The following is a 13,244-nucleotide window of genomic DNA, read 5'->3' on the forward strand; positions in this document are numbered from 1 at the left end:
TTACCTTTTCACGTTCCAAATTTGTCAACTCGAGTAACGTACTCTGACTTACTCTTTCCGCCACTACTCCGGGTTCTTTAGAGTTACTCGGAGTGAATTTTGGAACGCACCCCTGCATGGCACAACCACCAGAAAAAAAAAGAAAGGGATAGATAACGGGTAAAAAGGAAAAGATCCCGAGAGAAAAGAGAATAAGAAAAGCGAAAAGGAGGCGCTAAATCACAAAAATGCAAAAATGCAATAAGATTACACGAGAAGAAAAAGTTCCGTAGTCCTTGCTGACGCAGCTAAATATGTTGTATTTAAGGTTTATTGAATATTAGTTCATTCATGTATAATATATTCGCCCAGATGGCGTTCCAAAACGCTATTCCAAAATAAACTATGGGAGTTGGTTATCTATTTTCTTTGATAATCTGTGCATATTTTTCGGAAACGGAAATTTTTCGTACTGTCAATCACCAGTGATCACTAGCGATTAAAAATAATATTGAAAAAATTTAACTAAAAGGAGCATTGAAAAGGTGGAAAATGTCATCTGTAAGTATTGTAATTACATGTATGTTAAATTATTTTATATTAGATTATATAATGATGGTTTTGCATACACTTCTAACCTAACATCATATGTACAATATGTCAGATACCCAGAGAAAACAAAGAAGTAAATATTATGTCAATTTGACGTTACTGTGACTGATTATTGATTCTACATCATTTTTTCGTCATGATTCGGTCAATATAATGTCAAATTGATATTATTTCGACTTTCTATTTTCATTGGGTAATTAAGCTATCTGGAGATGCTGTCTTCTTCGAAACTCTCTTTGCCAAGGTAACTGTGGAGTTCTTTGCCATTGTATAATATTATATTTTTTATAAGAAATAATCGTGCTATTTTTGCTTTCATCTTTTCCTACAAAAATCAAATAAAAAATATTTATTATATTTGGCGGCGTTGTCGCCTCTCGTACGTAGTTTGGTGGTAGTACGTCAAACAGCGGCTGTCGCTATCGGCTTCACTGTTCTCCGTGTGCACGATACGAAGCAAGAGTAGCGGAGATGCTGCAGTTATAACACAGTGATGTACGAGTCTATGTACAGTATATTTACACGTTTATATATATACAAAGGACTCTGAAAAGGGCCGTTTGTGGTAAGTTTATGTGGCCTTGAAAAGGGCCGTTTGTCGCGAATTACGGTGCTGGTCGCTCTGAGTAGCCGAGGTACGGCCGCGTGGTCGTCCACCGCAAAGACTTCTGTTCGTTGTTGTTTTGGTCCGCGAGGATGCAGTCAGGCGGGACCAAGGGTCGCAGGTATTCTCTCCACGCTGGCGGTATGCCCGGTGGCGTGCGCGGCGAGTACGATCCCTGCGGCGGCCTCGTCGGTGTCCACTCTCCTTCAGACATCTGTCTTGCTGCCGATGCTGTGGGCGGCGTGGCCGGTAGAACGGTGCCTCGGCCGGGAGGAGTGTCCGGCAAGGGTGACACCAACTCCGGCGCAAAAAGGCAGCTCGGTGACGTAGGCCGATGTCGGCGGCTGTCCCTCTCGTCGAGCGTCACTCCTGGCGGCAACGTCAATCGAAGGCGCCTCGGAGATATATCCAGCCTGTGCAGCCGCCAGTTCCCCGTCGCTGCCCGTGGTAGTCCCGGTTTCACTGGGTGAAACGGTGGCCAGCTTGGATGGCACCTCTGCGAGCCTCGGTACTTACTGCAGCTTGTCTGTTGGGATACACTCTCTCTCGTGCTGAGAATAGCCTGAGCGTCTTTCCCTGGTTACAACACAATAGACTCTCGGAAGCGCCGTGAGCGTCGGGCCGTTGTCGCGACGGGCTTTTTATCCCTCGTTGGGGTGAATTTCTTGCGTGAGTACACGCTTTGCGCTTTCGCCCCCTGGGGGTTACGTTGCGCTACTCGCGGTATGCTCGACGCAAGCATTCGCGAGAAAACGGGGCCCGCGTAGTGCTTGCGTGAAAACTTGCTGCGCCTGGTTTTTGTTTCGCGGCGCCCGTGTGTGCGGGCGGTCTACTTGCTGGCGCTACATTATATAAAACAAAATAAGGTTAGAGGTGTATGCAAAACCATCATTATAAAAAATTTAATATAAAATAATTTAACATACATGTAATTACAATACTTACAGATGACATTTTTCACCTTTTCAATGCTCCTTTTAGTTGAATTTTTTCAATATATATATTATTTTTAATCGCTAGTGATCACTGGTGATTGACAATACGAAAAATTTCCGTTTCCGAAAAATATGCCCCATGGGAAGCCAGGCTACTTAAAATCGGAACGGAACGATGCTGATTGGTTGCCCTTACCACTTCACCTTTCCGATTCCGTGTTCCGATTCCGTTTTCCGTGCCCATAGGACAGCACCCTAACGGAACGCAGCCACAAATAGCGCTGATAGCGCGCTTCTCGAATGCAATCACGATCTTAATGCGGAGATTGGCAACATTGGCCTTCATTGTTATTACTTAAGTTTTTCTATGTACATACCATGGTCCTATAAACATGATAAAGGTCAGGAAAAAGGTGATAAATGAAACGCAAACGTAGTCCGCGTCTTACTTCGTTTCCTACAGATAAATGTATATCCGATATATATAAAGGAGATTTATTTTAAATAAAAGGATCGGATCTCAAATATTCGTATATAGCTGGAATACTACTCGCTAACCATAGTATGATTTTACTTGCAGCGTTTCAAAAAGCAGGGAATATTTTTATGTATCAAGAAAGGATAATGTATAGTGTTTCTCTTCTTTTACTTGTTCTGAGTGTACAGACGGATGGATTTTCGGAAGATTTGTGCAATGTGAGTTACACAACACCGTTTTGAAAGTTATATATATGTATACACCGGGTGTCCCGTACGAAAAGACCCGAATAACGCTTAAGGGGAGATTCCTGAGATCATTTTGAGACGAAAATTCTAATACCAAAATGTCGAACTATAATAATTTTTTAATTATAAGCTAACTTTAAATACTTATATGTAAAAAATTTTACTTTTATAGTCTCTATTATTATTTCTGGATTCTTTTGAACATTCTAAGATGAAAATCCTAATACGAAAATATTGAGGCTATAATAGTTTTCGAATTACACACTATTTTTAATCAATTATAATTCAAAAGTTATTATAGCCTTAATATTTTGATAGGAAATTTGATAGAATTTTGATACGGAACACCCAGTATATTGTATATTAATAATGTATATCTTGTATCTTATTTTGTTTTTCAGTATAAGTTTAAAGAAAAAGAACCTAAGAATAAAAATGATAATGACACAATTGAATACAATTCCATGTTTCTTAATTATTGTACTGCTGAAGAAGTTCCTTATTATGAGATCTATGATGTATTTTGGGATGTCTTGGAAGAAAGAGATACACATAGTACGTCATTTTGAAATGTAATAATTAATTTCTCTCTAGAGGATCTAATTATATCCATTAATTATATTTTTATCTTTTATCTAAGATTCTTTAAAGGTTCAGTTTGCACCCCCTAAAAGAGAATGCAAGTATGAAATAGCTTTATTAGTTGATCCTTCTATCAAGAATCAAAAAGAATGTATGAATTATGACTTTGATAAAGTGGTTGATATTAAATCAATCATACATACTGTGTACAGAAGTGTATGTGTTTTTAAGAACACTAATCAATCGGCATTTGCCGATTTCGAACGAAATCGAATAAGCAATGATAAATCAGCAGTAGTCCAGTTATATCAGGTAACAAACAATACTAATTTGATATGGTGAAATGGTTATACATACATTCTGATTCTGCATATTGTGTGCCAAAATCTTTTTCAGCCTTGAACATATTCATGAGAATCAGAATAGCCATATTACTTATTAAATTATACAAGCAGTTTAACCATTCTTTTGAATTAATGTTAATAAGAGCATTTTTTAATAAGAATATTTACAATCAAATGTAAAAGAAAATCTTAAACTTGTGAATAATTTATTTTGAAAAATATTACTTTAGCTGGGGATCGAACCTGGATCTTTTGCATTCCGTGAGAGCATTCTCACCATTAGATCGCTGAGGATTCAGCAATATTTGTCACAATAACCAATAACTAGTAAATAAAAGTTGTGTTTCAAGGTAACATATGTTAAATAATGTAATAGTTATATACAAAATGTTGCAAAATTATATTGTGTACTAGTTATATCATGACATATAATATATACTCTTCTATCAGCAATGTAAAATTTTCAATCATAATTCACAAATTGAGACATTGAGGTCCACAGCATTTTTTTTATTGTACCAAACCATGTAAAAATCTGAAAAAAATTCTTGTATACTTGTGAAACAATGTTATTGAAGATGACCTAATATAAGATCGAAATGTTTAACAAAGATATTTATTATGTTTTATTATAAAATCAAAATTTTAAACAACTAACATTTTCCACATCGACACTCAGTACTGGCTTATATGCTCCTTACTAATTATTATTGTGTATTTATGAGTTGTTATATTAGAATTGAACTTTAACAATAACTTTATCACATATCTTCTTGAAATACAACGTTCGCTTATTAATTATAAGTTATTGGTTATTGCAAACGTTGTTATAACCTCGGTCAAACTGGTATGACACCCGTTCTGGAAAGTTGGGAGTTCCAGGTTCATATCCCAGCTGAAGCAATATTTTTCGCAATAAATTATTTACAGATTTTGAGATTCTCATCAGTATCTGATTTGAGCAACTCACTATTATACGTCGTATCTAACAAAAATTTAATTTATCAAGTATTATTTACTATGTTTAAGATAAATGATGAACTATACCAGTAAAAATTTTGTATTGTCTACTACTACGAAAAAAATATGAAAAATCCGAAATACTTATTTTTATTGAAGAAAAAAACTTTGAAATCCTTGTATTATATTTTTACCGTGTATCCAATGTATTTAATTAGCTTTAATAATAAGTTTTTATCATAAAAGACGTGAATCTAAAATTGATTATATATATTTTTTTTTAAATTTCCCTTTAAATAATGTATATATGTAGGTGTATATATGTACACATACAATATATGTACATTACATTACTTAAAGAGAAATTTAAAAATAACAAATTTTAAAAATAGAAAGAGACAAATGAAAAGATTAAATTCAAAAGCTCAAACAATTAAAAATGAACAATAAATGAAAGAACGTATGAATCACTTTTATTAAATTAAATTTTATTTACGACTTTATATATCACAATGAAATATCTGTATTAATATTTGTTATTAACTCGATAAAAAGCGCATAATGATATTATCTCGGGTCGTAATGCTCTTTTATTTATTGTTATAATAAATTACATTATTAAATTTATTTTCCAGGATAATATCTGGCTATGGTTCAAATATATCTTTACAGGATGCTATGCACTGCGATATCGCATAAATAATCGGAAATATATAACAGGACAGTCTATATTTTTGAACACTACTTATCAACGAGCAGAAGTTCAAGAACCACAAGTCATTTGTAAATATAAAGATATAGATATGAGGCAGTCTGATTCTGAGAAAAAGTATGTCTAATAATAAGATTTTCCTATTATATATATATATATATATATATACATTTCTTTATTGACTATATTTTATCAAAATATTTTAACTCTCTAATGGCATTTTTCATAAAAAAAAACATTTAGAAATGGCTCGATGTAAAAGAATTGAGATAAAAATGAAGATGAAGGAATCCTCTTCCAATGACCTTGACATATGTTATCAAGATCATAACCCTGAGTAACTTTGAAGAAGTTTTAATCGTCGGTCGTTATCAAAATTAAAATTTTGGCAAATATATTTTATAAAATATACAGTGATGGTCATGAAAATAGAGCTACCTAAATTAATAAAATATAGTTTTTTACCCGTCTGTCTTCACTTGACGGGAATGTCATTTCTTGTACATCAGCAACAATTCATGTCAACTAAAAAAAAACATAACGAATTATTGACGAAATAAGGCCTATGTTGTATTGCGAGAATCCTAAAGTGCCCTGTGCTATAAGTAGTTTGGTTATAATAATAATAAAGTGAAATTATTAATGTAAATTTATTAAAAAAAGTTTGTGAAATATTAATGTGATTTCAAATTTCTTTATTATTTTCTAGTTTTAATGCATTTTCCCCTATTTTTATAAAGCGACCAATAATTTTTGCAATTTTTCATTGCGATTTTCCTTCATTGCTTAAATTTTTATTTTTTCATCGACTCTATTAAGTGAATATTTCGCTCTATTTTCGTTGAAATTTTGAACATTAATAATAATTTGGCTTTATTATTATGACTAGACTACTTACAGCACAGGGCACTTTATGATTTTCGTAATATGACATGTACTTTATTTCGGCAATAATTTGTTGTTTTTTTAGTTGATTTGAATTGTTGTTACTTTGTAATGAATAACATTACCGACAAATGAAAACAACCGATAAAATAATTATATTAATTTTTATGTGGATAGCTCTATTTTCATGACTATCACTGTACACGTGGATTGTCTTGTTTCGCGTTGTAAAGTACATGCGTGGACTGACTTCACACGAAGTGAGCCCATACACCCTTCTTACGACCTTTGCTTCAAAGAGCTAGAATTTCTCTAGGTAGAGGGAAGGTGGGGTGGACGTCGCTTCGCGTGGAAAGTCATTACAGAATTATAAAAATTAGCTCCATTTATAAAAACTTATTTTGTTAATAACTTTTTAACGAGCAATGATTGACGGTTAAAACTCAAGGTCACTCAGAGTCATGACTTTGATAACATATGTCAAGATCAAGGTCATTGGGGCAGTGTCCCCTCATCTTCATTTTTAACAAAATTAACTAACTATTGCATATCTATATTTACAGACAAGTTGTAAAAAATTTTACTTTAGATATTTTTCTACCAGCAAATACGGGCGACATTCTTCGTCTAGGATTGATATCACCGCGGAATAAAGACCTACAACAAAAATGTATTTGGCAAGGAGAACCGATATTATACTCATGGACAATTAGACTGGTAATATTTAATTATCAAAATACAGTTTCTTTTTATTAAGCAGTTGACATTCTTTAAATTTTTATTTTTAGAAGGTTCATGTTCCATACAATGAACTAAGAGATCAAGATTGTAGTGTAAAATTGGTAAATATTTTTCTTAATCACACATCAGAATTGTATATTATTTTCAAGCCGTCAAAATATTCATTTCTTACCTGTATTATATACATATACATATATATATATATATATTCAGATATGTATGTAAATTACATTAAAAGAAACTTTCAAATAGGAAAAACCAACGGCAAATGGAAAATATATAAAGAGAGTACGTTGTAACTTTCAAATAGAAACGCAAACTGAAGGTCATTGTTTTCGATATCTCCTGGATGATAATCGATGTCAGTCAGATACTATATGGAAGCCAGAATGTTTCAGATATTATACGGAAGGTGGAATATTAAATGAAGTGCCATGTTTATGGGTACAGCGTAAGTATGGACTTATTGTAATATTGCAAAATAAAATTAATAGATAACAAAATGGCAGCTTTTCTGTAATTAATGTATTTTATCGATTGGCATATTAGGAAGTAGTTTAAACTTTGCAATATTTTACAAATGGATTTTTCGTTTAGATACCGAATAGTTTTACAAATGACACTTTTAGGCTGCACGAAATCTTACGAGCTACAGGACACGATCATATCGAGACAGATGAAATCAGATGTGATGCTGAGCGCAAGTTGGTACCTATTGTTGCCAATTATTGCTATTGTGTTAATTGCATCGGCAGTAATTGGAATATTATGTTTCTGGCATTACTCGTGTATTCGAAGGGAAGAAATCAATATGTATGTAAATCCACAGCACGATGATTCTGATTGTCCTAAATCAATCGATTTCGATATTATTGACAATGTCATTGAGAAGACAATTGATCATGACCCTTCGTGCGATGATATTGTCCTTCTTTACACCAACCATTCGACATCTTTTATGACATTGATGAAAGATTTTCGTGAAACACTCACCAAAATGTGCTCTTGTTCTGTAAGTTTCGCAGTAATAATAGTCGATAATATGTTCTACATAACACCATGTAACATCGTTTATCACAATTATTAACAATTATTAAATTAAAATTATTAACTATCTCTCTTCATTAAAGTTTTCGCATTTGTATGATACAAAGTGATACAACTTGAATATTAAATATGTTCTCTTTACGATTATTATTCTTAAAGGTGCATGACTGGCATAATGGAACTGTATGGAACGAAGTGGCTAGGGTTGGTACTGTTTCATGGTTTACTAAATTATTTAATAATGGCTGCCGCGTGGTTTGGGTAGATACACCATTTACGAGAAGCGTCGTTATATCAAACGCGAGAGACAACGAATCAAGCTTGGATAAACTCAGTAAATACTATGAAATACACGATTTCCGCGATATATCATTTCGCGCTGTGCTTGAAGTGGCAAAAAGCAAAGTAAACGAAGTCGCGCGTCAGTACCGCAGACATTTTGTCGTAAGGTAAGTTTCATAATTATTTTTGTGATTTCCAAATTGCGTATGTTCAACTATTCGTGGTATTGCAGATTTGAAGGATTAGAAAGCACAGCAAATGTGAATGATCCATTCTTAGATCTCTCTCCTCACGCTCGATATTACATGCCGCAGCATCTCGTGCAATTGTGTTCGGATTTGTAAGTATATTACATTAAAACTCACAATCAAGTATTCTGTAAGATAATTGTAATCTGAGAATCTTTTCAGGTCGATGGTGAAATCAGAAATTTCTAAAGATAAAATAAAGATACAAAAAGATTTTCATATTTTCGATATACCAACTTTACAAGTTTCAGACGCAGCAACTGAAATCTATAAGAGTGAAATCAACAATATGAGATAACCATAAGTTATTTTAAGCTTCCAGCTTTAACCAAAATCCACGACTATCCAACATAACGAGATCTCATTCGTGTTTTCTTAAAGCAAAATGTTTACACATGCACAAAGGAACCCATTAATCATACGGAAAATTAGGTCCCGGTGAAATGAGTCTCGATCCCGGTTTCACGCATAATGTAGCTTATAATATAGTAAACAAAAAAATGTCAAAAACTCAATAATGGATAGTTTTTGAGTATAGTGTATCAAAGATGTAATATAATTGTTAATGTGGCTCAATTAGAATAAATCAATAAATAAAAGAAGGGCAACGAGCCAATTATACTGTAAGATGTTTAATAATCGTATATATACAAACGTTTCGACACCGATCGGGTCATTTTCAATGTAAAACAACAAACACCCTTACATAAATTATCGGAAAATTTAGTCAAATTATAATGTCCAATAAAAAGTTCGGTTGTATTCATAATATGCGGTCCATATGTAAAAATATCAAAGATGTAATACTTTTGCTCACAGAGCACCGTGGATACATAATAGCTCAAAAATTATCTATTGTTGAGCCTTGTATCTAATATCTTTTATTCATCACGTTATTAGCTATTTTATGTGTGAAAAGTAACTCATTTCACCGGGATCTAATTTTCTATATCAGAGTTGGGATTTAGTTGCACATTTCGGCCGATTTTCAGCTTGGTTCCTGTCCCTTTATCAACCTGCGTGCAGCCTAAATGCTGATCGGCAAAGTATGGGACAGGAACCAAGCTGAAAATCGGCCAAAATGTGCAACTAAATCCCAGCTCTGTTCTATATGATTAGTGCAGAGTCCTTTGTTATAATATCAAAGACACTACCTCAAATTATATAATTAATATAAAAATTGTACAATATACAATTTTGATAAATATAGTATGATTACGTTCACACAGTACTCTTAATCGGGTTTAATAACATTCATAGTTATGAAACTGGCCAATCATAGCTATACCTGTGAAGAATGGAATGACTACGATTGGCCAGTTTTATCGCTACGGATGTTATTAAACCCAATAAAGTGTACTGTATAAGTGTAGTCTATAAATGTCCTCCGACTCGACAAGATTAATATATGCAGCAAATATAGATAATGATTTATATTTGCTGTTTATCTGATTCCTTTCTTCAGTATATTGATGTAAAGACGATCATAGTCTCAGGATTAATTATTTATAAATTGATCGTTAAATGCGATTTTGTATAATTGCTATGCATAGTTCAAGTTTTAACTAAACTTTATATGTTTATTATGTTAATATAAGAAAGTAAATTTGACATATAATATATATATTTTTAATAAAAAAGACTTTAAAAAATATAAAAAAACTTGTTTATCAATTAATCTTTATTACGATGATTCTTATTTCGTGCTATCCATAGATCTTATAAACCATATTATTAATTAGCACTCTAATTATTCTGTATTCGAAAGTATATTAAAGTATATTAGAAATACAAAAAATCAATATAATTTACGAGATACTTTATACTTTATTCTGGCACATTTTGATATTAAATATTTCTTAAACTATTAATTTTTTGATAATTGCACCTTAATATTTTCATAAACAGAATAATGAGATGAATCAATTGACATAAATAAAATACATAATTGCTTATTATATATATATATATAAAAATATCCATTTTGCCTACATATTTTTTTAAAGCAACTATGTATCTTTTTTTTACATCAATCGAGTCATCTCATTATTCTGTTGGTAAAGGTATATTTATAAAAAATTAATGGTTTACGAAATATTTAATATTTCATGTCATTATGTATCAGAATAAAATATAAAATATTTCGTAAACTATTGATTTTTTGGTATGTCCGTTTTAATACTTTTGTATGCAGAATAATTAAAGGAATCGTATTATGTAAAAGAAATTATATAATTCCATTAAAAAAAATAAGGGTCATCATAAAATCTCGAAGGCACGTCCACCTAGAAAAGATCTGTGACCATCAAAACATCCTTCAAAACGTCCTTCTCGAAACAAAGTAAGTTTCACTTGAAACATTTTTTTCGAAAATAGTTTGAGAGATAATTACATCCGAAGCTTCAAATGTGTGTGAGATACTCTGTGTATATATACGCATGATATCCCATATTATTACAGAAAAAAATTTTATATATATATACATATTCTGTAATATGAAATTGTAATATGACATTATTATAATGTACAGGGTGGCTTATTTTAATTAATCCATTGAAATACATATTTCAAAATCTATGGCTACGTTTACACCGTGCATTTAGACCGCGGCCTATACAATAGATGTCCTTGTTTGTCCTGTAGGTTAAACAAAGACATCTATCGTATAGGTCACGGACTAAGCGCACAGTGTAAATTTAGCCTATAAATTTTAGAAGGAAGTTTTTAGACAAAACGTTGTATGGTCTGGAGGGAAACGAATAATGATAAAATTAATTTTTGAAAAAAATTGAAAAATTGTTCAAGATTATAATTATTTTTTAAATAAAATTATATGATTTTTTTACATAATATGATTCCTCTAATTATACGACACATAAAAGTATAAAAGTATTAAAGTAGAATTATCAAAAAAATTATACGAAATACTTTATTTACTAATTTTATTTGTTATTCTGGTATATTTTGACATGAAATATAAAATATCATAAACTATGTTTTTTTCATAACTCTATTTTAATACTTTTATATATAGAATAATGAAATGAATAAATTAGTTTAAAGAAAACATAGTTGCTTTTTAAAAAAGTTACGTAGTTGCATACTGCAAATTATATAATTTTTCCGAAAAACAATTATGCATTTTTTTTGTAGACTGATTTGTCTCATTATTCTATGCAGAAAAGTATTAAGGTTATAAAAAAATGAATAGTTTATGAGATATTTTATATTTCATGTCAAAATGTGCCAATATAAAATATCTTATAAATTGATTTTTTTGACAATTCTACTTTTATACTTTTATATAAAGAATAATGAGAGAAACATTATATAAAAATCATACAATTTCATTAAAAGAATAGCGATGATTTTTATATGTGACTTTGAAAAATTGATTTTTTCCGAAAATGAATTTGACCATTTATTCTCCCTTCAGACCGTACAACTTTTGTCTACAATGTTTCTTCCTAAAACTTGCGGGTTTTGAAATATTCGAACGGTTAAATTAAAGTTAATCACACCTTATGTATTATTTGTGCAAGTTTAAAATATAATATAAATAAAATATATAACATAGAATTATATAAATATATAAATATACTATACAATATAAAATTATTTTTCTATGTATGTACACATACACATCCCCACAAGAAAAAATAAACTTGGAATAAAATATTTTAATATTTGAGAAAAATATATAACGGACACATTTGTGATATATGCACAAATTATTCAACGGATTTTAACGAACGCACGTTACTGTTTCTATAGTGACATCATCGGGTCTCACACACGGATAAGATGTTTTATTTCAAATTGCGCGTAACGAAAGGCCATTTCGTGCAATCTGTCACACAAAGAACGTATCGTCCGCGTTGCCCTGAATGAAAGGGAACTAATTACCGCGCGAGAGAGTAACACACACCCGCGAGAACGGAGGCGCTTTGGAAATATACTGTTATGCAGTTTATTGAGCAGTCGATTAAACATTAAGTAATGCGCCAACGGTTAAACAATCTCCATTATTGTCGAGGATAATTTTATAACTGGTGCCTTTCGAGCCACCTCTACGAGCAGCACGGTCCGTAAAATTTGAGGTAACGACCTCGATACTGCTGACGAAATCCAAATTTGACGGCACAGCTGTTTTAGCGCGAACACAACGCTTTTCACCGGGGCTTCGTCTTCGCGATTGACCGCATATTTCGGATCGCATTCGGATCGGATTCGCGGACGTTAAGATAAATTCAACGATAACGGCGAAATATTACCGCGACTTAATAAAACAGCCGAGCGAATACAGTCGCGCGCGATCGATTTGTGTGATAATAAAAGACACGCGATCAAGAATACGGCGTGGGCGCGGCGCGAGTTTGCATTAATAATATTCTATAGTCATATCTTCTCAAACGTATACATATACATTTTCGCGTGAATTAACTCGGTGAGATAAGTTACTTAATTCTTTCGTGAGAATATCGAGACGATCCATCTCCGCAGGAATATTCAATTCTAATTAATTATTCTGCACGTACGCGGATTATCGAGATATCCTGAGACGATCTTCGTCGCCGTTAAAGAAAA

General features: G+C 32.2%; 1 protein-coding gene across 1 annotated transcript in view; it reads left to right on the forward strand.

Annotated features, from left to right (window-relative positions):
* The first annotated feature begins 2,315 nt into the window (after positions 1 to 2,315).
* The window catches only part of LOC108731178 (Ecdysone-inducible gene L2), a 15,841-nt gene continuing 4,912 nt past the window's right edge, over positions 2,316 to 13,244 (forward strand). The window contains 13 exon segments of the mRNA XM_018461354.1: positions 2,316 to 2,477; positions 2,480 to 2,543; positions 2,711 to 2,826; positions 3,258 to 3,411; positions 3,497 to 3,750; positions 5,378 to 5,571; positions 6,903 to 7,056; positions 7,128 to 7,181; positions 7,333 to 7,531; positions 7,710 to 8,092; positions 8,287 to 8,576; positions 8,642 to 8,749; positions 8,820 to 8,952. Coding sequence (XP_018316856.1) covers positions 2,448 to 2,477; positions 2,480 to 2,543; positions 2,711 to 2,826; positions 3,258 to 3,411; positions 3,497 to 3,750; positions 5,378 to 5,571; positions 6,903 to 7,056; positions 7,128 to 7,181; positions 7,333 to 7,531; positions 7,710 to 8,092; positions 8,287 to 8,576; positions 8,642 to 8,749; positions 8,820 to 8,952 — 2,133 coding nt within the window. The 5' untranslated portion in view covers positions 2,316 to 2,447.

This window comes from Mycetomoellerius zeteki, unplaced genomic scaffold, assembly GCF_001594055.1.
Source record: "Mycetomoellerius zeteki isolate Tzet28-1 unplaced genomic scaffold, Tzet1.0 scaffold10, whole genome shotgun sequence".
Taxonomy (NCBI): Eukaryota; Metazoa; Arthropoda; class Insecta; order Hymenoptera; family Formicidae; genus Mycetomoellerius; species Mycetomoellerius zeteki.